Here is a 27,658-nt window from a genome sequence, read left to right as displayed (position 1 = left end):
GTGGATTAAAAACTAGTTAAAATAGAAAACAGAGAATAGGGTTAAACGGTCAGTATTCTCAATGGAGAAGGGTAGATAGTGGGGTTACCCAGGGGTCTGTTCTGGGACCACTGCTTTTTAACATATTTATAAATGATCTAGAGATGGGAGTAACTAGTGAGGTAATTAAATTTGCAGATGACACAAAGAGGGGCATAATCGAACATGGCCAGCCATCTCTCAGGCCGGCCATCTCTAAAGGCGGGCTAGGGAAGCTGTGGAATAGACCGTATTATCGAAAAAGATGGGCGGCAATCTTTCGTTTCGATAATACGGTCCGGCCTGCCCAAATGCCTTGGATTTGGCCGGTTTTGAGATGGCCAGACTTGGTTTTCGCCGATAATGGAAACCGAGACCGGCCATCTCAAAACCAGCCAAATCCAAGGCATTTGGCCGTGGGAGGGGCCAGCATTCGTAGTGCTCTGGCCCCCCTCACATGCCAGGACACCAACCGGGCACCCTAGGGGGCACTGCAGTGGACTTCATTAATTGCTCCTAGGTACTCAGCTCCCTTCTCTTGGGTGCTGAGCCTCCCAAATACCCCCAAAACCCACTCTCCACCACTGTACACCACTACCATAGCCCTTATGGGTGAAGGGGGGGAACCTACATGTGGGTACAGTGGGTTTCTAGTGGGTTTTGGAGGGCTCCCATTTACCACCACAAGTGTAACAGGTAGGGGGGGATGGACCTGGGTCCGCCTGCCTGAAGTGCACTGCAGTACCCCCTAAAACTGCTCCAGGGACCTGCATACTGCTGGCATGGAGCTGGGTATGACATTTGAGGCTGGCAAATATTGTTTTAATTTTTTTTTTATGGTGGGAGGGGGTTGGTGACCACTGGGGGAGTACGGGGAGGTCATCCCCGATTCCCTCTGGTGGTCATCTGGTGATTTGGGGCACCTTTTTGAGGCTTGGTCCTAAAAATAAATGGACCAAGTCAAACCAGCCAAATGCTCCGTCAAGGCTGGCCTTCTTTTTTCCATTATCGGCCGAGAGTGGCCATGTGTTAACCACTCCCCAGTCCCGCCTTCGCTATGACTTCAACACGCCCCCTTACACTTTGGCCGCTCCTGCGACGGACTGCAGTTGAGGCCGGCTAAAATCGGCTTTGGATTATGCCGATTTGGCCGCATTTGAGAGAAGCGTGGCCATCTCCCGATTTGTGTCAGAAGATGGCCGGCCTTCTCCTTTGAAAATGAGCTGGAAAGTTATTGAAAGTTGTTAAATCGCAAGAGAATTGTGAAAATTTACAAGAGGACCTTACGAGACTTGGAGATTGGGCGTCTAAATGGTAGATGGCGTTTAATGTGAGCAAGTGCAAAGTGATGCATGTGGGAAAGAGGAACCCGAACTATAGCTACATCATGAAAGGTTCCATGTTAGGAGTCACCGACCAAGAAAGGGATCTCGGCGTCCTTGTTGATGATAGTTTGAAACCCTCTGCTCAGTGTGCTGTGGTGGCTAAGAAAGCAAATAGAATGTTAGGTATTATTAGAAAATGAATGGAAAACAAAAGTGAGGATGTTATAATGCCTTTGTTTCGGTCCATGGTGCGACCGCACCTCAAATATTGTGTTCAATTCTGGTTGCCGCATCTCAAAAAAGATATAGTAGGATTAGAAAAGGTACAGAAAAGGGCAACGAAAATAATAAAGGGGATGGGATGACTTCCCTATGAGGAAAGGCTGAAGTGGCTAGGGCTCTTTAGCTTGGAGAAAAGGCGGCTGAGGGGAGATATGATAAAGGTCTATAAAATAATGAGTGGAGTGGAACTGGTAGACGTGAATCCTTTGTTTACTCTTTCCAAAAATACTAGGACAAGGGGGCATGCGATGAAGCTACAAAGTAGTACATTTAATATGAATCAGAGAAAATGTTTCTTCATTCCAAAAATTTCTTCAGGTATATTAGTGAAAGGAGGAAAACTAAAAAGGGAATTGTGAGACTGAAAGTTGCTGCGAACCACTATGTAGATAATGATGAAGAAAAAGCAAATTTGCTAAATAGATACTTTTGTTCTGTTTTCACAGAAGAAAATCCTGGAGAGGGACCGTGATTGACTGGCAAAAGTACATATGAGAATGGAGTGGATATAGCACTGTTCACGGACGAGAGTGTGTATGAACAACTTGAAAATCTAAAGGTGGACAAAGCCGTGGGACCGGACGGGATCTACCCCCCCAGGATATTGAGGGAGCTCAGAGAGGTTCTGGCGGGTCCTCTTAAAGATTTATTTAATAAATTCTTGGAGATGGGAAAGGTTCCATGGGATTGCGGACGTGGTCCCTCTTCACAAAAGTGGTGATAGGGAAGAAGCTGGAAACTTCAGGCCGGTAAGCCTCACTTCAGTTACTGGAAAAGTAATGGAAGCGATGCTGAAGGAAAGGATAGTGAATTTCCTGGAAGCCAATAAGTTGCAAGATCTGAGACAACATGGTTTTACCAAAGGTAAATTATGCCAAACAAATCTCATTGAATTCTTTGACTGGGTGACCGGAGAATTGAATCAGGGACATGCTATAGACGTAATCTACTTAGATTTCAGCAAAGCTTTTGACACGGTTCCCCACAGGAGGCTCTTGAATAAACTTGACAGGCTGAAGATAGGACCCGACATGGTGAACTGGATTAGGAACTGGTTTACGGACAGACGCCAGAGGGTGGTGGTTAATGGAATTCGCTCAGATTAGGGAAAGGTGAGTAGTGGAGTGCCTCGTAGGGATCGGTGCTGGGGCCGATTCTGTTCAATATATTTGTGAGTGACATTGCCGAAGGGTTAGAAGGTAAAGTTTGCCTTTTTGTGGATGATACTAGTACTACTACTTATCATTTCTATAGTGCTACTAGACGTACGCAGCGCTGTACACTTGAACATGAAGAGACAGTCCCTGCTCAACAGAACTTACAATCTAAATAGGACAGACAAACAAGAAATAAGGGAATATTAAAGTGAGGATGATAAAATAAGGGTTCTGAAGAAGTGATACTAAGATTTGTAACAGAGTGGACACCCCAGAGGGAGTGGAAAACATGAAAAAGATCTACAGAAGCTAGAAGAATGGTTTAAGGTTTGGCAATTAAAATTCAATGCGAAGAAATGCAAAGTGATGCACTTGAGTAGAAATCCACGGGAGACGTATGTGTTAGACGGTGAGAGTCTGATATGTACAGACGGGGAGAGGGATCTTGGGGTGATAGTATCTGAGGATCTGAAGACAACAAAACAGTGTGACAAGGCAGTGGCCATAGCTAGAAGGTTGCTAGATTGTATAGAGAGAGGTGTGACCAGCAGAAGAAAAGAGGTATTAATGCCCCTGTATAAGTCGTTGGTGAGGCCCCACCTGGAGTATTGTGTTCAGTTTTTGCTAAGGATGTAAAAAGAATTGAAGCGGTGCAAAGAAAAGCTACAAGAATGGTATGGGATTTGCGTTACAAGACGTACAAGGAGAGACTTGCTGACCTGAACATGTATACCCTGGAGGAAAGGAGAAACAGGGGTGATGTGATACAGACGTTCAAATATTTGAAAGGTATTAATCCGTAAACGAACTTTTTCCATAGATGGGAAGGAGGTAGAACTAGAGGACATGAAATGAGAATGCCGTTATTAGACAGCTTGTCTAACGGCATGCAGATACGGTAAGTTATAAGCTATAAGTTTGCGACAATAACATAATAGCTAACAGCATGTTGGAATGATACAAAAAACATAAATAAGAAAATAAGTAAAAAGCGATATAAAGAAACCAGTAGTGCTGTTAGCAGAGTATAATGGTAGGAGGGCGGGCATAAGTCTATGATTAGAACGTTAGCAGCAAATTAGTTTAAAATTAGCTGCGACTAAATATGAGACTGTGCCTGTAAACTGCACCTTAGTAATCCTCCCATAGCACTCTACCTTTCTACGTCTATTGTGTTATTAAAGATACAAGTAGAGTTTAGCTGCGTTAGTTGGCAGTATTTCTAGGATAAGCAGCATAAAATGTATTGAACTTTTTCAGGATCTTGCCAGGTATTTGTGACCTGGATTGGCCACTGTTGGAAACAGGATGCTGGGCTTGATGGACCTTTGATCTGTCTCAGTGTGGCAATACTTATGTACTTATATTCTTTTGAAAAGTACAGACTTGGTATTTTTCACCTGTTCATTCCAGAACTTCCTCCCCCCCCACACCAAAAAAAATACCCCTCTTAGAGGCAGCTCCAGCGAGGAATTTCTGCTGTTACTGATGTTTAGGGTTAACAGTCTATTACTTATTATTCATCGATTCACTGCAGTGGTGTGCTGGAGCCGGCTCGCACCGGCTCGCAAGAGCCGTTTGTTAAATTTTCTGGCATCTTGCGAGCCGGTTGTTGGCCCGTGCGAGCCGGCTCGCCTCCGCTCCCCCGCCCCGCAAATCCATCTTCCGTCTGCCCTCTGCTCCCCATAGTAGCCCTGCTGGTTTCCTTTCTGCCCTGCCGCCGCCGTCCTGCCTTTAAAAAATTAATTTTCCCTTGAGGCGCGCCAGCGTTGAAGCGAAGGCAGCAGGCTCAGCTCAGTTCCTGCCTTCGTTCCGTTCCTTCGCATCATGGCTCCGCCCTTGCGCAAACAGGAAATACGTCAGGCAAGGGCGGAGCCATGATGCGAAGGAACGGAACGAAGGCAGGAACTGAGCTGAGCCTGCTGCCTTCGCTTCAACGCTGGCGCGCCTCGAGGGAAAATTAATTTTTTAAAGGCAGGACGGCGGCGGCAGCGCAGAAAGGAAACCAGCAGGGCTACTATCGGGGAGCAGACGGAAGATGGACGACCAGGGGAGCGGAGAGGGCTGGAAGATGGCGGAGAGGAGGGCAGGGGGGAGATGAGGATTGCTGGACATGGGTGAGTGGATGGAGGGCAGGGGAGAGGAGGGTTGCTGGACATGGGTGGGTGGGTGGATGGAGAGGAGGGCAGGGGGAGAGGAGGGTTGCTGGACATTGGTGGATGGAGGGGAGAGGAGGGTTGCTGGACATGGGTGGGTGGATGGAGGGCAGGGAAGAGGAGGGTTGCTGGACATTGGTGGATGGAGGGGAGAGGAGGGTTGCTGGACATGGTTGCATGGAGGGGAGAGGAAGGTTGCTGGACATGGGTGCATGGAGGGCAGGGGAGAGGAGGGTTGCTGGACATGGGTGGAGGAGAGGGAAGGGAGAGAGAAGAAATGCTGGACATGGGTGGATGGAGGGCAGGGGAGAGGAGGGTTGCTGGACATGGGTGGATGGAGGGCAGGGGGGAGAGGAGGATCGCTGGACATTGGTGGATGGAGGGGAGAGGAGGGTTGCTGGACATGGGTGCATGGAGGGGAGAGGAGGGTTGCTGGACATGGGTGCATGGAGGGGAGAGGAGGATTGCTGGACATGGGTGCATGGAGGGCAGGGGAGAGGAGGGTTGCTGGACATGGGTGGAGGAGAGGGAAGGGAGAGAGAAGAAATGCTGGATATGGGTGGAGGGGAGGGAAGAGTGAGGAATGAGATGAGAAGAGGGAAAAGGAAGAGAGGAGAATAACTGCAAATGGATGGAGAAAATAGGCAGAAGCTGAGGACCAGAAAGGAAGAAGAAAGGAGGAAAGAAATAAATGGAAAGGAAGCCCTGGAAACGGAGTTAAGAGGACAGATAGCAGCAGAATCGGATACTGGGCCAGCATGAGCAGAAAAACAGTCACCAGACAACAAAGGTAGAAAAAAACTCATTTTATTTTCATTATAGTGTTTGGAATATGTTCACCTTGAGAATCAGGTGCTCAACATTAAAAGTTTATATTTATTTACTTATTTATGGCATTTTATCCCACATTAAACATGAATTAGATTGGAACCTGGGATCATTTTTTTCCTGGAGAGAGTAATGCATTGCCCCCCCCCCCCCCCCCCCCGGCTATAGCCAGCTCTGCAATTTGGGGGGGGGGCGCAGAGGTGGATGGGGGGGCGCAGAGGTGGACGAGGGGGGGGGGGCAGAGGTAGACGGGGGGGCGCCGAGGTGGACCGGGGAGAGAGCCTGTTGTTAAAAATTTACCAGCACACCACTGATTCACTGCCTATTAAAGGAGGGACCAACTCACATTCAGAATTAGGGGACCAGATTTTTCACTACCAGCAAGTCAAGTTCTAGCAGTGCTGTTGAGCGACCTAAGTTTTAACTGATTAGGTTTAGGAAAATTTTCAACTGAGCCCAAAAGTCACCTAAAGATAACCAGATTAATTTACCCAATTATTTTGGCTGCTCAGCTGGTCTTTGGAAATTGACCTTTTTGTGGCTTAGAAATGGTAAACAATATTGAACAGCTCTGAAGTAATATAATAGCATAGTAACAGTAAATGATGGCAGATAAAGACCTGAACAATCCATCCAGTCTGCCCGATAGTCACACTCATTATCAAGTCATGATTAAACCAACAATGAATGTCTCTCTTTGGCATTTCTGGGACGTAGATTGTAGAATCCCGCACACCCATGTTCGTAGGTTCCAACTACTGAAGTTGCTGTCGAAGCCCACTCCAGTCTATCCAAATCCATCTTGTCATTTGCCCGGTGCTGTCCTCACATTCCATATTACTGGATTTTCCATCAAAACTCTCTCCAGCCCATCCTAAACCGGATTGCCATATATGGGACCTTGTCTGTACAAGCCAGCTCAGCATCGGCCTTAGTTCTTCACAGTCAGAGTCACCATCTAAGCACCATTCAACATGCAAACGCACATACAACCCTTTATGTTTTGTTTTTCATACTATTCATTCTGTTGGGCAGACTGGATGAACCGTTCAGGTCTTTATCTGCCATCGCTTACTATGTATGTTATGTAATTAGAGATCCTCTTGCTTACATCACTGATTTTGAATTTTTTTTTTATTTGTACCCCGCGCTTTCCCACTCATGGCAGGCTCAATGCGGCTTAGGTACTTATTTGTACCTGGGGCAATGGAGGATTAAGTGACTTGCCCAGAGTCACAAGGAGCTGCCTGTGCCTGCAGTGGGAATCAAACCCAGTTCCCCAGGACCAAAGTCCACCACTCTAACCATTAGGCCACTCCTCCACAGTACTACCACCACATTTTCAGAAAAAAATGGCAATATCAATGTAGAATATTTTATTTTAACAAATCACAAGTCTTTTTTGTTTCCAAGTATTAGAAGCCCCCCAATTTCCTTTAAGAAGGGTACTCCATGCATGATTTGTATATAGGAATTTATGTGGTATCTCAATAACAGAATAAATGAGGGAAGGGGCTTCTATAGGATTAAGAAAAACAGTGGCAGCCCAGATATAATATTGCAGTGGTAAAAACTCCCTGCCTGATGGACAAATTCTTAGATACATATTAGGAATTCATGACTTACGACATCCACGAATTAAACCCTACCATTGAAACCAGCCTTACAGAACTGTGTAGCAAAATACCACAAGAGGAGAAAACTTACATTTTACGGGTGGGAGGACGCAGCCGACGCAATGCCTGTGGGACCATATCTCTGTCAGCAACTGTCTGGTAGAAGAATATTCGGACATCTTCATCTAGCAGCACCCACACGGGCAGACACAACAGCTTCTACAGACAGAAAAGACCAACGCTATACTGAGGGTAATTCTATAAAGAAAGCACCCAAACAAAAAAACCAACACTGGGCCTTCAAGACTGGGGCAACAGAAGTTCTTTATTGACTAGTGACCCGACACGGCCCGTGTTTCGGCGTTAAACAACGCATGTCTCAGGGGTTGAAGTTTTGTTCTGCAATTTGTGAGTTGGGATATTGCTTCTGCAATATATAAGTTGTATAGGTCCAATGCCTCAATAGTAGAACAAGATAGTATTCGCTGCAATGCGAAGATTAGGCTCCCTTTTAAATATTGGTCCTGAGATTTTCAAAATTAATGTACCTGAGTACCTTTGATACGTGGAAGGGCATAATCGAAAGGGACGCCCAAGTTTTGTTGAGGACGTCCTCACAAAACGACCCGATGGAGGGGTGAGGAAACCCGTATTATCAAAACAAGATGGACGTCCATCTTTCATTTCGATAATATGGTCGGGGACGCCCAAATCTTTAAATTTAGGTCGTCCTTAGAGATGGTCGTCCCTAGACTTGGTCGTTTCTGATTTTCGGCGATAATGGAAACCAAGGACGCCCATCTCAGAAACGACCAAATGCAAGCCCTTTGGTCATGGGAGGAGTCAGCATTTGTAGTGCACTGGTCTCCCTGACATGCCAGGACACCAACTGGGAAGCCTAGGGGGCACTGCAGTGGACTTCACAAAATGCTTCCAGGAACACAGCTCCCTTACCTTGTCTGCTGAGCCCCCTAACCCCCCCCCTAAAACCCATTAACCAAAACTGTACACCAGTACCATAGCCCTTACGGGTGAAGGGGGGCACCTAGATGTGGGTACAGTGGGTTTCTGGTGGGTTTTGGAGGACTCTCTGCTCCACAAACGTAACAGGTATGGAGTGGGATGGTCCTGGGTCCGCCTGCCTGAAGTGCACTGCACCTACTAAAACTGCTCCAGGGACCTGCATACTGCTGTCATGGACCTGAGTATGACATCTGAGGCTGGCATAGAGGCTGGCACAAAATAGTTTTAAAGATATTTTTTGAGGGTGGGAGGGGGTTAGTGACCACTGGGGGAGTAAGGGGAGGTCATCCCTGATTCTCTCCGGTGGTCATCTGGTCATTTCAGCCACCTTTTTGTGCCTTGGTCATAAGAAAAACAGGACCAGGTAAAGTCGCCAAAGTGCTCGTCAGGAACGCCCTTTCTTTTTTCCATTATGGGTCGAGGACATCCATGTGGTAGGCACGCCCAAGTCCTGCCTTCGCTATGCCTCCGATACGCCCCCTTGAACTTTGGCCATCCCTGCGACAGAAAGCAGTTGGGGATGTCCAAAATCGGCTTTTGATTATACCGATTTGGGTGACCCTGGGAGAAGGACGCCCATCTTTCAACAGAAATCGGAAGATGGGCGTCCTTCTCTTTTAAAAATGAGCCTGAAAATCACCTTGTTGTGTGTGTGCTTACAGGAAAGCAGGCACCTTTGTACCTAGACATCTTGCAAAAATCGTAGTTCATTATACGTTAAATATAGTTCTGCAGGAACCACACTCTGCCATGGAGACAGACCTATAATCGAGTCGTACAACCTGAAACAGTAATAATATATGATATAATACTGATCAGCAGGACTGCTTAATGCATGTGTCAACCTTCTCTTACCTGAGCACACAATTCTGGAACGTGCTTCCGCGCAACTTAAAAACGATCTATGAACTAACTAACTTCCGCAAACTACTGAAGACCCATCTCTTTAACAAGGCATACCACAAAGCAGGGGCGTATCTGAACTGCGGCGGTAGGGGGGGCCAGGGCCAGAGAGGGGGGGCACATTATAGCCCCCCCCCCCGCCGCCGCCGCCGCCGCCGCCGCCATTGCCGATCCCCCTCCCCCCAGCCGCTGCCATTGCTAACCCTCCCCCTCCGTTGCTCGCCTACCTTCGCTGGCGGGGGACCCCAACCCCCGCCAGCCGAGGTCCGCGTCCTCCTGCCGCTGCCGGCTGCCTTTGGTCCTTTCATTCTTCCATTGAAGCTGGCGCCGACGAAAAAGTTTCTTTTGAATCTGACGTCGCTGCACGTTGCACGTTGTACGTGCAGGACGTCAGACTCAGAAAACAATTTCTGAGTCTGACGTCCTGCACGTACAACGTGCAGCGACGTCAGACTCAAAAGAAACTTTCGTCGGCGCCAGCTTCAATGGAAGAATTAAAGGACCAAAGGCAGCCGCCAGCGGCAGGAGGACGCGGACCTCGGCTGGCGGGGGTTGGGGTCCCCCGCCAGCGAAGGTAGGCGAGCAACGGAGGGGGAGGGTTGGCAGCGGTAGGGGGGTCCAGGGCGAAATCTGCGGGGGCCCAGGCCCCTGAGGCCCCACGCAGATACGCCCCTGCCACAAAGATCAATAAATGTGAACTCCATTACATATATCCAGAACTGTCTTACAATATTTGCTTGTTAAAATACTATCATGTTTTTATTATCATGTTACCCAAAATCCTTCTGTAATACTAAATGTATGTTTTCTCATGTTGTCACCATTCATGATGTATTGTAAGCCACATTGAGCATGCAAAGAGGTGGGAAAATGTGGGATACAAATGCAATAAATAAATAAATAAATAATAAATAAAAGAGACTAAAAGTTCATACCTTCATGTAGACATTGAGGAGAGGAATCCGACTTTCTGCAATCTCCTGCTTATTACCTACATAAATCTTCCCTGGAAAGCACAAAAGAAAATAATCATTTATATGGAACCTGTGATCCAGAATAATGGAAAAATCAATAGGAATACTAGTTATAATGCTTGGAATCAGGGAAGGAACTCACCTGGGAGTACAGGTAGAGGGCAAATGAATGGATTATTCTTACTCTCTGGTCCATACCTCTCCTCCAGTTTAGTACTGAGAGCATAGAACTGACTATATCGTCGGTAAATCAGGTATTTTCCACCCCCTTTTGTCTTCACTTCGATCACAAACATCTAAAAAAAGGATGGTATTTCAGATCCAACTTGGATATAAAATTTATTGAATGATGTTAGTTATTGAGAGATTTCGGTTGCTCTAGAGTGAAAAGATTTAAAAACAGTTGACCAACATCTTTTTTGCACAGTTCATATATCCATTCTTCACCCCACCATCCATGAAAAGGTGTGCCTTGGTGTACCTGGGGAGTCTATCGGTGCCAGGAAGAAAGTAGCAGGAGAGGAGGGAGTGTGTCTCAGCACTATGGAGAGTGTTGAAGGTGTGCCTAAGGAGTTTGGTTTCACTAGAGCAATGTCTCCCAACCTTGTATGGAGCAAATCTCACCAGTCTGATTTTCAGGAGATCCGTAATGAATATGTATGTGATACATTTACATATATTAGTGACCTGGTATATGCAAATCTATCTCATGCACATCTATTGTGGAAATCCTAAAAACCCACCTGGTTGTGTGCCTCAAGGAAATGTTGAAAAACATTGCACTAGAGAGGTTGCTTCTGATCCTGCTTCCATTAGGGAAAACCAGAGTGATATCTGACATGAGTTACATGGAGGGGAATAATCGAACGTCGCCGGCGAAATAGGTCGCCAGCGATCTATTTTGGCGGCGGCGCAACAGCTGGCCGGAACTGTATTTTCAAAAAAGATGGCCGGCCATCTTTTTTTTCGATAATACGGTGTGGCCCGGCGAAATGCCTTGGATTTCGCCAGGTTTGAGATCGCCACTTTTGTTTTTCCGCGATAATGGAAAAAACTGCCGGCGATCTCAAACCCGGCGAAATCCAAGGCATTTGGCCGTGGGAGGAGCCAGCATTTGTAGTGCAATGGTCCCCCTCACATGCCAGGACACCAACCGGGCACCCTAGGGGGCACTTCAAACATCTTTTATAAACAACCAAATTAGCTTCCAGGTGCATAGCACCCTTCCCTTGTGTGCTGAGTCCCCCAAATCCCCCCCAAAACCCACTGCCCACAAGTGTGCACCATTACCCTAGCCCTAAGGGCTGAAGGGGGGCACCTACATGTGGGTACAGTGGGTTTTGGGGGATTTGGGAGGGCTCAACATTACCCAGGGTAGGGGGGGATGGGCCTGGCTCTGCCTTTCTGCAGTCCACTGCAACCAACAACAACTGTTCCAGGGACCTGCATACTGCTGTCAGGGTGCTGGGTATGACATTTGAGGCTGGCATACAGGCTGGCAAAAAAGGTTTGTATTTTAATAATTTTAGTGTGGGAGGGGGTTGGCGACCACTGGGGGAGTAAGGGGAGGTCATCCCCCATTCCCTCCGGTGGTCATCTGGTCAGTTGGGGCACCTTTTTGAGGCTTGGTCGTGAAAATAAAAGGACCAAGTAAACCCGGTGAAATACTGCTTATCGCCGGGTTTTATTTTTCCATTATCCGCGAAAGCCGGCCATCTGGTAGCCACGCCCAAGCCTGCCCATGTCCCGCCTTCGCTTCGCCGCCAACACACCCCTTTGAACTTTCGCCGGCGAGGCGAAGGGAAAGCGGCGAAGCTATCACAAATGTAGTTTTCGATTATACACTTTTCGCCGCTTTTGCGAAATCGCCAGCCATATCCTAATTTGTGTCGGGAAATAGCCGGCGATTACTTTCGATTATAAGCTGGATAGTAACATAGTAGATGACGGCAGAAAAAGACCTGCATGGTCCATCCAGTCTGCCCAACAAGATAAACTCATATGTGTATACCTTACCTTGATTTGTACCTGCCTTTTTCAGGGCACAGACCATACAAGTCTACCCAGCAGTATTTCCCGCCTCCCAACCACCAGTCCCGCCTCCCATCACCGGCTCTGGCACAGACCGTATAAGTCTGCCCTCCACTATCCTCGCCTCCCAACCACCAACCTCTCTTCCCCCACCTGCTCCGCCACCCAATTTTGGCTAAGCTTCTGAGGATCCATTCCTACTGCACAGGATTCCTTTATGCATATCCCACGCATGTTTGAATTCCGTTACCGTTTTCATCTCCACCACCTCCCGCGGGAGGGCATTCCAAGCATCCACCCGGTTAAACGGAACATTACATACTTACCCCGGAAGGATGGCGGGGTGGGAATGGTGAACCCAGTGTTATTTTTCAGTTCCCTGTTCCTCCAGTTTAATTTGGGACGGGCAGTAGGTAGGGACCCGCCAGGGTGGGCACAAAGTGTCTTGTTATGGTGGGAAAGATTTTGGATTCCATGGCGGATGGGGGGAAGGGTGGCGGCTTTAAAGAAGGGGGCACCCATGCAGGTAGGGTACTATTGGATGTTGGTTCGGTTGGTAAGAGTTTGGGGGATCACGGTGGAGGAAATTAAGGCAGGGAGCAGGGAGGTATGGGTGGAAAGGGTGCGGGCCCAGGCCTTTTCAGCACCCCTGACACTCTGAGATGCACCTGGGTCGGTGCTGCGGCAGGGCTTGCTATTGGTTACATCGAGGCGGATTCCGCCTAAGTACAGGGACATTGCTTGGCTGTCCTTTCATGGGAAATTGTATGTGAGAGGAAATCTCAACTATAGGACTATGCAGGATCGGGATTGTCCAAGGGGGGAATGTGTGGGTACGGAAGAAACAATGGACCATTTTTTGCGGGATTGCCCCTTTTCAAGGACCGTGGGGGATAGAGTGGCATCGCTTTTGCACATTTCTAGCTTCCGGTCGTACTCATATGCTGATTGGGTCTATGGGCGGCAGCAGCGAAGTGGGGGTTTGGATCCGGTGACGGAGTTTATCATTTCGGTAATACTCAGGTTTTACCTTTGGATGGCTCGGTGTGGGGTGTCCCTGCACCAGGACTACAGGTCGGCTGAACAGGTTAGTTGGGACATAATTAGGGGAGTTCTGGAGGTGGCTAAATGGGAAGGGGTGACGGAAGGGTTACAGAAGGCAAATGTGTGGTGGAAACATGTTCATTTGAAACCTCCATAGGGGAGGTTTGGTATAGGGTGGGGGTTTTTAAGGGGGGGGTTTAGTTGGCTTTGTATAGGTGTTTAGGGTCTAGGAGATATGTGGGAGTTTTTTATTGCTTGTACATACTTTTGTTGAAGTATTGTTTTGCGTTTCTTTTAATAAAAGAGTTCTCCAAGCATCCACCACTCTCTCCGTGAAAAAATACTTCCTGACATCTTTTTTGAGTCTGCCCCCCCTCAATCTCATTTCATGTCCTCTCGTTCTACCGCCTTCCCATCTCCGGAAAAGATTTGTTTGCGGATTAATACCTTTCAAGTATTTGAACGTCTGTATCATATCACCCCTGTTCCTCCTTTCCTCCAGGGTATACATGTTCAGGTCAGCAAGTCTCTGCTCATACATCTTGGAATGCAAATCCCATACCATTCTCGTAGCTTTTCTTTGCACCACTTCCATTTTTTTAACATCCTTCGCAAGGTACAGCCTCCAAAACTGAACACAATACTCCAGGTGGGGCCTCACCAACGACTTGTACAGGGGCATCAACACTTCCTTTCTTCTGCTGATCACACCTCTCTCTATACAGCCTAGCAACCTTCTCGCTACGGCCACCGCCTTGTCACACTGTTTCGTCGCCTTCAGATCCTCGGATACTATCACCCCAAGATCCCTCTCCCCCTCAGTACCTATCAGACTCTCACCGCCTAACACATAAGTCTCTCGTGGGTTTCTACTCCCTAAATGCATCACTTTGCATTTTTTCGCATTGAATTTTAATTGCCAAACCTTAGACCATTCTTCTAGCTTCCTCAGATCCTTTTTCATGCTTTCCACTCCCTCCTGGGTGTCCACTCTGTTGCAAATCTTAGTATCATCCGCAAATAGGCAAACTTTACCTTCTAACCCTTCGGCAATGTCACTCACAAATATATTGAACAGAATCGGTCCCAGCACCAATCCCTGAGGCATTCCACTACTCACCTTTCCCTTCTCCGAGCGAACTCCATTTACCACCACCCTCTGTCGTCTGTCCGTCAACCAGTTCCTAATCCAGTTCATATTTCCTGAACAGAGAATACTATGGGCTAATTCACTATGACATGGTAGCTCATGAAAATTAGAATAAATTATGCACACTTGAAGCACCCAGTGTCAGCAATTGGATCCGGGACCAACCCTAGACAATGATTGCTGACACCCAGGTGCTTACAAATTAGGGGCCTGTTTACTAAACTGTCATAGGGGCATAGTTATGAACATTGGCTACTATTAAGATGTGTGACTTTACCACCAATATGGGCTATTTTAGCACAGGTCCCATTTTATGCAATGAGACGTAGTTACTAATAATTGAGGCAAACAGTAAAATAACAAGTCTTAATAGTAGCCCACATTGATAACTTCCTCCCTTAGTTGTTTAACATGGTTCTCAAATTGAAACTGCAAAATGTTGACTCTGATGTTAAAAAATTAACCGAGAAAATGGAGAAACAAGAGAAAGACCTTAACACTGTTCAAAAGATCCAAACAACTGTGATTAAAGATGTAGTAAGTTGGAGGAGAAAAGCTGAAGCTTTTGAGAATTCCTTAAGACGTAATAACTTACAATTTATAAAATTTCCCAGAGTTCTTTCTCTTACTCTTAGGGAAATGCTCAGAAGATATATTAAAGAAAATGTTGGTGTGTCCGAAGAATCAAGAGGAAAGCCTATCCGGTACATGGTTCCTCCTGATGAAGGAATGTTTCAAAACGTGGTCTCGCATTGAGGACCAGGATGATTTAAGGGCAATCAGCTGAATTGAACTGATATGAACAAGTGTTGTCGATAGCTGTTCATGGGCTGTACGGCACCTTCCTGCAGAAGTTCCCTAAGAGCTGAGAAAGAGACTTTCACATGATATATGAACTGAGTTTGGAAAACATCATTTGAGACATTTGATCAAACAGAGATATCATTACGCTACCAACAGTAGTGGTAAACAACAGATGTAAATCCCTCTGAGGGAGATTGTATCTCTAATTGTGTTAAGTAAGTGAATTGTTCTCTGTATAGATTAAGCATCATGGATGTTATCATATGACTGGATGAGGAATGAAAGGGTATGAGTGATGTTGGGCAAGTGAAAGAGAGTTCCGAGTAGTCTTTTTTGTTATGGGCACATGTTGTTTAATAAATGGTATAAATATAGTAATGTTTCAAGGAGTATTTTAAATGAATAGAATTGTTGAGCTTGTACTCTGATTGCAGACTTTAAACCCTATATTTTTACAATTAGATGATTATAAACCCAAGCTTCTGGGCTGGTCTGGAGGGATGATAAAGAAAGAATTTTTAAAATCTCTTATAATTAGTTTCAGAATGAAGAGAGGCAGGGAGTGAATTCCAAAGAAATGGGACAAGATTAAAAAAATGCAGGATATCAGGTGGCGTCAAGATGAGCTGCAAGCCAGTTCTGGTCTTGAGAATGTAAGTACTGAGAAAGTGAGTAAGGAATCAGGTTATACAAGTACTGGGGAAGACCACTGTAGAATGCTTTCAGGCTCATTTTCGAAAGAGGACTCCCATCTTTCGACACAAATCGCAAGATGGGCGTCCTTCTCACAGGGTTGCCCAAATCGATATAATCGAAAGCCGATTTTGCGCGTCCCCAACTCCTTCTGTCGCGGGGATGACCAAAGTTCACAGAGGGTGTCAGAGGCGTAGCAAAGGCGGGACTTGGGTGTGCCTAACACATGGACGTCCTCGACCCATAATGGAAAAACAAAGGGCGTCCCTGACGAACACTTGGACGTTTTCACCCGGACCTGTTTTTCTTATGACTAAGGCACAAAAATCTGCCCAAACTGACCAAATGACCTCCTCTTAGTGGTCACTAACGCCCTCCCACCCTCAAAAAACATCTTTAAAAATATTTTGTGCTGGCCTCTATGCCAGCCTCAGATGTCATACTCAGGTCCATCACAGCAGTATGCAGGTTCCTGGAGCAGTTTTAGTGGTTGCAGTGCACTTCAGACAGGCGGACCCAGCCCCATCCCCCCTACCTGTTACACTTGTGGAGGAAACAGCGAGCCCTCCAAAACCCATCACAAACCCACTGTACCCACATGTAGGTGCCCCCTTCACCCTTAAGGGCTATGGTAGTGGTGTACAGTTGTGGGTAGTGGGTTTTGGAGGGGGTTTGGGGGGCTCAGCACACAAGGTAAGGGAGATATGTACCTGGGAGCAATTTATGAAGTCCACTGCAGTGCCCCCTAGGGTGTCTGGTTGGTGTCCTGGCATGTGAGGGGGACCAGTGCACTACGAATGCTGGCTCCTCCCATGACCAAAGGGCTTGCATTTGGTCATTTCTGAGATGGGTGTCCTTGGTTTCCATTATCGCCGAAAATCAGAAATGACCAAGTCTAGGGATGACCATCTCTATGGACGACCTAAATTTCAAGATTTGGGCGTCCCCGACCGTATTATCGAAATGAAAGATGGACATCCATCTTGTTTCGATAATACGAATTTTTCCACTCCTCCACTGGGACATTTTCCGAGGACGTCCTCAGCAAAACTTGGGTGTCCCTTTCGATTATGCCCCTGTTTGTGTGCCATAGCTAGAGTCTTAAATGTAATACAATACGAAACTGGCAACCAATGCGCAGGTCTGAATAAGGGAGTTACATGATCTTATTTCCGAGTAGTGCAGATCAGTCTAATCCCTGTATCTAAGCAAGCTGAACGCGATGGATGTGATAATATGGCAAAAACTATTATAAAGAGAATTGCAATAATCCAGACAGTTTATGAGAAGTGACTTTGTCCAACAAAGAAATCAAAGCCCCATGAAATAGGATTTAACAACAGAGGAGAGATTTGAAGAAAAAAAAATAAGTCAAATAAAAAAAAATTTCAAAGGGGATTTGAGAGAAAGGCTTATGAGCTGCTAACAAGGAGGCTAAATTGGGAATATTAGAATGACCAGAAATCCACATGGATTTGGATTTAGTTGGATTGACTTTAAGCAATGATCTTTCAGTTAAACATCCACTGTAGATAAGCAAGAATTAAGAGGCTCAAGATCAGCTTTTTCTAGATCAGTGTTTCCAAGCCCCTGAATCAAAAGTGCCAAAGGACTAATGAACAGGTTGAATAATAATGGTGAGAGGATAAAGGAGCCAATGCAGAAAGCCTCACAATAGAAACAACTCAGTGTGTGCTTTCTTCTATGAAATTATTCATCAAAAAATACTACAGCATTCTGTAAGCAATAAGCATACAAATTACTGCCACATTAAAAATGCAGCACTAATCCACAGCTCATTGCAAAATCTTACCCTTCCTGTCAGTGCGGTGGCTATGGAACCCTTAGCTCAAAGAATTTAACAGCACCCTGAAATTCTGGGTTTGAAAGTAGAGGGAGGGATTTTAAGATCTTTTTATTTGCTAACCTTAGTCAAACTTCAGGAATCTTTTCTACCACTTCTTAATGAATTGCAAATATATGGCATATTTTCAGGTTTTAAAATCAATGCTTCAAAATCTGAGGTCCTTAATGTGATAATCCCCCCTCATGAAGCTCAGAATCTCCGACAACTGTTTTTCTTCAGATGGGCTAAATTCTATATCAGGTATCTGGCAGTTGATATCACGTCTGTTTTACAGAAATTAAATTATTTTAATTATACACCTCTAATTCAGGGAACAATTAGGGAGCTCTGTAGATGGAAAAGTCTTTTTGTGTCTTGGTTAAGGAGGGTGAATGCTGAAAAAATAACCATTTTATCTAGATTTTTATACTTGCTCCAAACTCTTCCAACAGATATTCCAGTCTCTCTATTCAAAAAGTTGCATAAGTTAGTATTTTAATTTATTTGGTTGTGGAGGAGACCTAGGGTTGCTTGGTTTACGTTTCAGCTTCCTTGGTGGTTGGGTGGCCTTGCAGTCCCTAATTTCCAAGCCTATTATCAGGCAATCCAGTTGAGAGCTCTTAAAAAATGGGTCAGCGCTAAATCTAAACTGTGGGTCAGTATTGAGTAGTCATCAGAACCTCAGAAGGAGCTTTCTACACTACTCTAGAGACCTCCACTTCATAAATATACTCTCCAGATTTGGTCTGTGGTAACAACTAAATTCATTAAAAACAGGTCCTAATTTAAGGCTACATATCTATGGGACCTATTGGAATTTCTGCAGGAAGACTAGATGCCTGATTCCAGAGTTGAAAAGATAAGGGGATTAAGATATTGGGACAACTAGTTGAGAAAAATAAGATTGTTTCTTTTAGCCAACTGCAAAATGATTATGGGATTAGGGAAGAGCACCGGTTTCAATATCTTCAAATACGGTCTTTTATGAAGCATAAGGCCTTAAAAGATATTGGGGCTGAGGACAATGATTTGGAGAATTTGATCTATAGAGGGTTCCACAAGGGATTTATTTCTCAAACTTATTTGCTATTGGCCAAATCTACTACTGGTATATAATGGTTTTGGCGGGCTTGGAAAAGGGACCTGGGCATATAGATAAGTTCCGAGGTGCAACAAGAGATTATTGAGGGCATGTTTAAGGAGGTACTGTCCTGCTCTGTGCTTGAAGATGGTTACAAAATCATTTATAGATTGTATTATACTCAAGCCCTTGGTAGGTTGTATCCAGGAGTTTCGAAGAAATGCTATCAATAGAAATCAAATAAAATAAAACATGGAAAAGAAAATAAGATGATACCTTTTTTATTGGACATAACTTAATACATTTCTTGATTAGCTTTCGAAGGTTGCCCTTCTTCGTCAGATCGGAAATAAGCAAATGTGCTAGCTGACAATGTATATAAGTGAAAACATTCAAGCATTACTATGACAGTCTGACAGGGTGGGAGGATGGGGGTGGGTTGGAGGTATGCACGGGGACATCAAAGCATATCATTGATATTCTAACAGGATGGGTGTGGATAGGTGAGGGGTGGGGTGATCAACAGAGACATACAGCTTTATGGTTTATAATGGGCTAGGAACCCCAGGTCCTTGTTAAGTCCTTTCTGTTGGGTGTTAAAATATTCAATCATTCAATCATGCATACCTCCGACCCACCCCCATCCTCCCACCCTGTCAGACTGTCATAGTAATGCTTGAATGTTTTCACTTATATACATTGTCAGCTAGCACATTTGCTTATTTCCGATCTGACGAAGAAGGGCAACCTTCGAAAGCTAATCAAGAAATGTATTAAGTTATGTCCAATAAAAAAGGTATCATCTTATTTTCTTTTCCATGTTTTATTTTGTTTGATTTCTATTGATAACCTTAAGAGTGGACTAACACGGCTACCACACTCCTCTACTGAAGAAATGCTAGAGATTGTGTGGTGTCATGGGTGATTTTAACCATATTGGGGGGGCAGTGTCCCAAAGTTCAGTTATTCTGGAACAAAGTGCAAGCTCTGTTGAAATCCATTTTGCATCAAGACATTCCACTTTCACTGAGCAGCTGCTTGTTGGGTTGTACCAAGACTGAAGTTACGGCTCAGAACTTTCCTCTTTGTAGGGGAGTGCTTACAGCGGCTCTTGTGGCGATTGCAAAACAGCAGGAATGCACTCAACAACCTAATATGGACCTATTTACCAGACTTTTGGATGATATCCGATTGATGTCCAAATTTACTGGTAAACTGCACAATCGAGAAAAGAGATTCGATGATGATTTGAAGTTGTACCGGGATTGGAGGGACCTAAGACACAAGCAGACTGCCCATTAGTAGAGTAATTCACCACTTGCAGGTTATTGTTCCCTCCTGATGAACTTCTGTTATTAGGCTGATTCTATAACGTTTCTTTTATTTCATAAAAGACCACCTGTTATTTTAGAGCGGGTGGGTGGGGGTATACAGAGATTGATGTTAAGCAGATTGATTGTTATTTGGCAAATTTGTAATTCTTTTTCTTAATAAAACCTATTCAGTGGGGGCAAAATGATGTAGATCTCCATTGAGCACATCACAAGATTTGTAATGATGGAACTTTCAGTAAGCCCACTGACTAGAGGGCAGATTGATTTTTGGAGCATAGGGTAGTAGCATATTAAGGGTGGGGTAAAGAGTGCAGTCAATAAGGGGGTACACCTAACAGTTACAGGGTCACAGTCTCCATGCACGTGGCTGTCAGCTTCATCGGTTCCTTGCCTCCTCTGATGTCAACTTACTGTTCCAGAGAAGGAAACTGGCAGAGCTGACAGTCCGCACATGGAGGAGGAGGGTGATCTGTTCCGGGTGGCAACTAAGCTAGATATGCCACTGGCATAGGATACCAATTTCTGAGCCAGATATCTAGGGGCATCATCATGAATAGCTCTAAATACCATGTATAGTATCTTGAATTCTGATTGGGCTTGTACAGGTAGCCAGTGCAACAACTCCAGTGGTGGATGTGCTGAAGCCACAGTTGGAGATAACAGCACTGTGTATTATCAGCTGTACCATCAATGCATCCTACAAACTTTTTCTCTGCATTAACTGCATGGTAGCCCTTCCAGAAACGTTGGGGAGACCTCTAACAATTAATGGAGAGATTTTGCAGTTGTTACACATTTGTTTTGGCTTTTGCTGCACAGTAACTACAAAACCTTAGCGACTTTAGTAAATATGGGTAATACATGGGCTATTTAAAAAAATACTACCCTCCACCCCCTCATAAAAATGCTTGGTAAAAATCCTACACTGTTCTATTTGCAAGTGTGTGTACTTTCAGGGTTTTATCCTTCCTTTGCCCAACCTATTTCCTAAACTTACAAAATTGGATCTTATTCCAAAAGCACTTTTTCCCATTCTGAGAGTGATTATATGCAGAAAGAATTCATCTGTTTGGATCCTGCCTATAAAGGAAAGTGGCACTTACTTTTTTTTATGGAATGCTAGCTTAGCAAGGCAAATATTTTCCTATATTTTAAAGCTGGTATAAATATTCACTCGAGTGTACCACAAAAATGCACATAAATTATAGTATTCTATAATTTACCAACATAACTTTACACCCCACCCATGCTCTTGTCAGACTCTGCCCATGTGTATACCCACTTTCAAACAACACGCCACTGCCTTTAGGTGCCATTTTATAGAACAGAGTGGAACCAAACTATTGGCATTTACAAGCGTATGTGCTAGCATTCTCCTCATTTATGTGCATTCTTGGAGGGGGGGGGGGAAATTCTATAAATGGCACCTTAAAAATTGGTGCCGAAAAATCATGTGCTTAGCACGATTGTATAAACTACACCTAATGTTATATATATCGTTTATAGAATACACTTATGTGCTGTTCTTGGAACTAAAATGGAGGTGCACTCATTTAGACCATCTAAAGCCAGTCCTAAATACCTGTGCCTAAGTTAGGTGCAGATTGGGTGTATTCTATAATAGCGCACATAGCTTTTGGAAATGCCTATGACCCACCCATTTCACACCCATGGCCACACCCTTTTCAACTGTATGCATAAGAATTTACATGAACCGTGTTCTAGAATACACCTAGAAAGTTGTGCATGTTAATTTTAATTAAAGCCAATTAGTACCAATTAAGTTGTGTGTGTAATTTGACCATGTGGCCAAATTATTTATTTAGATTTTGCTCACACCTTTTTTCAGTAGTAGCTCAAGGTGAGTTACATTCAGGTACTCTAGATATTTCTGTGTCCCAGGAGGGCTCACAGTCTAAGTTTGTACCTGAGGTGATGGAGGGTTAAGTGCAGTGCTTTTTTTGTAGAAAAAAAGGTGCCGGTACTCATTGTGGGCGGGGTCACCACACATGGCACCGCCCCTATTATAGCCACACCCACATTAGCCACACCCCTTATACCAGCCATGGCGCATATAAACAGACATCATTGAAAATATTATACTAGTATAGGAGAAAAAGTAATGTGATTTTTTTTCATTATAAATAATTTCTGTAAGCTGTTACAGCTCCAGTATACCCAGTGCAAAATAAGACAAATTCCAAACACTAAAATGAAAATAAAATGATTTTTTTCTACCTTTGTTGTCTGGTGACTTTGTTTTTCTATCCATATTGGTCCCAGTCTCTGATTCTGCTGCTCTCTACCTGTTCTCTTAACTCCGTTTCCAGGGCTTCCTTTCCATTTATTTCTTTACTTTCCTCCTTTCTTCTTCTTTTGTTGCCCTGCATCCATAAGTAAAATCTGGGTCCTCCTCCATGGAATTGACTGGAGGAGGTATAACATGGATCCAGCTTTTGCCTATTTTCTCCATCCATGTGCAGTTTTTCTCCTCTTCCCTTTCCCTCATCTCCATCCATGTGCATCTTCTTTTTTCTTTCCTCCCCTCCATTCATGTCCAGCACTTCTCCTCTCTCCTCCCCTCCATCCATGTCCAACATTTCTCATCTCTCTTCCCTCCTCTGTATCTATATAAAGCAATAATTCTCTCTCCCCTCTCCTCCATCCAAGTCAGCATTTCTCCTCTCTCCTAGCCAACTCCTCCATCCATCCATGTCCAGCAATTCTCCTCTATCTCCTGCTCTCCTCTCCATCCATTTCTAGCATTTCTCCTCTCTCCCCTCTCATCCATGTCCAGCAATTCTCTCTTCCCTGTCCTCCCCTCCCCGTCCAGCGATTCTCCTCTCTCCCCTCCATGTCCAGCAATTCTCTCTTCCCTGTCCTCCCCTCCCCGCCCAGCGATTCTCCTCTCTCCCCTCCATGTCCAGCAATTCTCTCTTCCCTGTCCTCCCCTCCCCGTCCAGCAATTCTATCTTCCCTGCCCTCCCCTCCATGTCCAGCAATTATCTCATCCCTGCCCTCCCATCAATGTCCAGCAATTCTCTCTCCCCTGCCCTTCCCTCCCATTCCATGTCCAGCAATTCTCTCTCTCTTGCCCTTCCCTCCCTTCCCATGTCCAGCAATTCTCCCTCCCTTGCCCTTCGCTCCCAGCCCATCCCATGTCCAGCAATTCTCTCTCCCCTGCCCTTCCCTCCCATCCCTTGTCCAGCAATTCTCTCTCCCCTGCCCTTCCCATGTCCAGCAATTCTCTCTCCCCTGCCCTTCCCTCCCATCCCTTGTCCAGCAATTCTCTCTACCCTGCCCTTCCCATGTCCGGCAATTCTCTCTCCCTTGCCCTTCCCTCCCATCCCATGTCCAGCAATTATCTCTCCCCTGCTCTTCCCTCCCATCCCATGTCCAGCAATTCTCTCTACCCTGCCCTTCCCATGTCCAGCAATTCTCTCTAATTTGCCCTTCCCTCCCATCCCTTCCCATGTCCGGCAATTCTCTCTCCCTTGCCCTTCCCTCCCATCCCATGTCCAGCAATTCTCTCTCCCCTGCTCTTCCCTCCCATCCCATGTCCAGCAATTCTCTCTCCCCTGCCCTTCCCATGTCCAGCAATTCTCTCTCCCTTGCCCTTCCCTCCCATCCCATGTCCAGCAATTCTCTCTCCGCTGCCCTTCCCTCCCATCCCATGTCCAGCAATTATCTCTCCCCTGCTCTTCCCTCCCATCCCATGTCCAGCAATTCTCTCTCCCCTGCCCTTCCCATGTCCAGCAATTCTCCCTCCCTTGCCCTTCGCTCCCAGCCCATCCCATGTCCAGCAATTCTCTCTCCCCTGCCCTTCCCTCCCATCCCTTGTCCAGCAATTCTCTCTCCCCTGCCCTTCCCATGTCCAGCAATTCTCTCTCCCCTGCCCTTCCCTCCCATCCCTTGTCCAGCAATTCTCTCTACCCTGCCCTTCCCATGTCCGGCAATTCTCTCTCCCTTGCCCTTCCCTCCCATCCCATGTCCAGCAATTATCTCTCCCCTGCTCTTCCCTCCCATCCCATGTCCAGCAATTCTCTCTCCCCTGCCCTTCCCATGTCCAGCAATTCTCTCTCCCTTGCCCTTCCCTCCCCTCCATGTCCAGCAATTATCTCATCCCTGCCCTCCCATCAATGTCCAGCAATTCTCTCTCCCCTGCCCTTCCCTCCCATTCCATGTCCAGCAATTCTCTCTCTTGCCCTTCCCTCCCTTCCCTTGTCCAGCAATTCTCTCTCCCCTGCCCTTCCCATGTCCAGCAATTCTCTCTCCCCTGCCCTTCCCTCCCATCCCATGTCCAGCAATTCTCTCTCCCCTGCCCTTCCCATGTCCAGCAATTCTCTCTCCCCTGCCCTTCCCATGTCCAGCAAATCTCTCTCCCTTGCCCTTCCCTTCCATCCCATCCTATGTCCAGCAATTCTTTCTCCGCTGCTCTTTCCTCCCATCCCATTGATTTCCAGCAGTTCTCTCTCCCCTGCCCTTCCCTCCCATTATTTCCAGCGATTCTCCGCCTCTCCCCTGCCCTCCCATCGTCGTGCAGCGATTTTTCCGTCCCTCACCTCTCCCATATCCAGCGATTCTTCGTCCTCTTTCACTGCCAGGGTTGCCAGGTGGAAAATTTTTTTCCAGCCCACTGGAGCCCAAAAAACAGCCCAAAAACCGCCCAAACACAAACCCCGCCCCTGACACCCCCACCCCCGCGTCATCACCCCCGCCCCCGCCGTCATAAACCCCGCCCCCGCCGTCACCGGCCCCGCCTCCCACGTCACCGGCCCCGCCTCCCCGTCATCGGCCCCGCCTCTTACGTCATCGGCCCCGCCTCCCCGTCATCGGCCCCGCCTCCCCGTCATCGGCCCCGCCTCCCCGTCATCGGCCCCGCCTCCCACGTCATCGGCCCCGCCTCTTACGTCATCGGCCCCGCCTCCCCGTCATCGGCCCCGCCTCCCCGTCATCGGCCCCGCCTCCCCGTCATCGGCCCCGCCTCCCACGTCATCGGCCCCGCCTCCCACGTCACTAACCCCGCCCAAAACGTCATTAACCCCACCCAAAAACGTCACTAACCCCGCCCCCCCCGCGGCCGAAAAAACCGCCCGAAGCACAAAAACCAGCCCAAAAAACCGCAACCCGCCGCGGGCAAAAATTTCCCGCGGCGGGTCGCGGAAAACCGCCCAATTGGGCGGTAAAACCGCCCACCCAGTGAACTGCCAGCCAGCGTCGGACTCAGAAGCGAACGGTGCAGGCAGCGATTGGCTGGCAGCGTCGAAGCTTCCCTCTGCAAGTCCCGCCTACAACTTCCTGTTTACGCATAGGCGGGACTTGCAGAGGGAAGCTACGACGCTGCCTGCCAGCCAATCGCTGCCTGCACCGTTCGCTTCTGAGTCCGACTGGCTGGCAGGCAGTGAAGGAGGACGCTGAGGGACGAAGAATCGCTGGATATGAGAGAGGTGAGGGCAGGGGAGGGACGGAAAAATCGCTGGACGTCGATGGGAGGGCAGGGGAGAGGCGGAGAATCGCTGGAAATAATGGGAGGGGAGGAGAGGAGGAGAAAAAGGTGCCGGTACGCCGTACCGTTGCGTACCGGCACAAAAAAAGCACTGGTTAAGTGACTTGCCCAAGATCACAAGAAGCAGCAGTGGGATTTGAACTGTCCACCTCTGGATTGCAAGACTGGTGCTTTAACCACTAGGCCACTCCCCAGGTACCATATATAGAATTTAGGGATTGGTGCCTAGGGATAGGTACAACATTGACTACCACCCATGGACCTGTAAGCTACCTAGGCACTTTAAAAATTATCCTCATAGTAACCCTATGCCTGAAGACAGTCAAAATACACCAGCTGATAATTCTTCACTGAAATGACACAAAAATCCCAAATTAAAGAGATAGGCTAGGTTCTTACGTAATAGTTGGAGAATCCTTTCTTTTCTAGTATGTCTGCAATATTGGCTGAAACTGGCACATCATCAGGCAGCTGTTCAAAATCACTGAAAGCAAAGACAGAAAATTAGGTTATGGAGAGCCATATTATCCCATTAGTGAAAGTGGGAGGCTGTTTGGTGTAGTTAGGTGAGCTCTTCACACATAAATGCTAATACCTGTTCTGCCTTTCATTTTAGGTTATTGATGATTTATTATTGTATTTGTGCGATAGTTCTGATAAATTTTATATTATTGTTTATTGATTATGTTTTTGTTAATTTTTTTTTGGAAACCACTCTAAAACGTATGCATTGAGCGGTATATATCAAGTGACTAAATCAAATCCAACCCTGTTTAATTTGTACTTGGTTCCATTGTGTTATTTGTTGCAATTTTTGGGGATTTCATACCGCATTTATGTGGATGTCATCCAGTTTATGCTACCATTGACACTCCCCATCAGGAATATTACTGGAATCCCAATTGTCTATTAGGATGCAACTACAAATGGTGATCATCAGAAATTCTTATTTTAAGTTCCACTTATTAAGCAAGTTGTGACCACTGTTGCCAATGGCCAACTTTAAGGTGGTTTTACAATCACTGGTGTTAGGTGGGATTGATTACTGCAACATTGTTTATTTGGGTTTGCCAGCATTTTGCAGTCAATCTTTGCGAGTTGTACAAAATTCTGCAGTGTGATTTTTATTAGGGCTTTCTTAATTTGAACATGCAACACCACATCTTGTTAATTTGCACTGGTTGTCTGTAGCATTTCATATTAAGTTCAAATTGCTCTTACTGGTCCACTTAGGAGGTCTTTTACTAAGCCACGGTAGCGTTTTTAGCTTGTGGTAGAAATCAGCTGGAGGTAAATGCCGAGACGCCCATTATATTCCTAATGGCATCTCAGTGTTTACAGCCATCTGATTTCTACCACAAGCTAAAAACGCTACTGTGGCTTAGTAAAAGACCCTCTTAGGACTGGGTTAATGAAATAAACCTATGACCCATCACTCCTCCTGGCTGAGGTTTTCAGAAAACAGGTATTAATGATATATAAGTGCATAGTGGAGTATTGTAGCTTAGATATACCCTGCTTGGGCATACCCTTAATAGTCCTACAAGGACTCTGCGTTCTGTGGATGCATGTGGCTCACTGTACGTGATTTGCGGCGGTTGCGACTTGAGCAGACAAGGAAAAGTGCCTTTTCTGTAGCTGATTCTTGTGAATGGAGCAAACTGCCTCTGACAATTAAGCAGCAATGGCACACAGTCTCTTTTAATAAATTACTGAGGCAACATCTGTTTTGCTTAGCATATGCACCATCTTAAGACTATTAACAGACTGGAATGTTTCTGTCGTTCTGATGATTGGACTCGTGCTGTCTGTCTGTATTTTTATTATGTATGTGATTTTGTAATCTGCCCTGGATAAAGGTCGACTATAAGAAAAAAAAACATAACC

At 46.1% G+C, this 27,658-nt stretch overlaps 1 protein-coding gene across 4 annotated transcripts in view; it reads right to left on the bottom strand.

Moving 5' to 3' along the window:
* NCF4 (neutrophil cytosolic factor 4) overlaps positions 1-27,658 on the bottom strand; it is a 122,796-nt gene that overhangs the window by 49,246 nt on the left and 45,892 nt on the right. For 3 of the 4 annotated variants that reach the window (XM_030210088.1, XM_030210097.1, XM_030210082.1), the window contains 4 exons: positions 26,171-26,255; positions 10,425-10,578; positions 10,244-10,314; positions 7,474-7,601 (listed from right to left, as the gene is read on the bottom strand). In XM_030210088.1, the coding sequence (XP_030065948.1) occupies positions 7,474-7,601; positions 10,244-10,314; positions 10,425-10,578; positions 26,171-26,255 (438 nt within the window). Of the gene's footprint in view, positions 1-7,473; positions 7,602-10,243; positions 10,315-10,424; positions 10,579-20,100; positions 20,207-26,170; positions 26,256-27,658 lie in introns of all 4 variants that reach the window. The other variant, XM_030210105.1, reaches the window with a different exon arrangement.

The sequence above is a fragment of the Microcaecilia unicolor genome, chromosome 1 (genome assembly GCF_901765095.1).
Source record: "Microcaecilia unicolor chromosome 1, aMicUni1.1, whole genome shotgun sequence".
Classification (NCBI taxonomy): Eukaryota; Metazoa; Chordata; class Amphibia; order Gymnophiona; family Siphonopidae; genus Microcaecilia; species Microcaecilia unicolor.
This window is presented reverse-complemented; position numbering and strand designations above follow the sequence as displayed.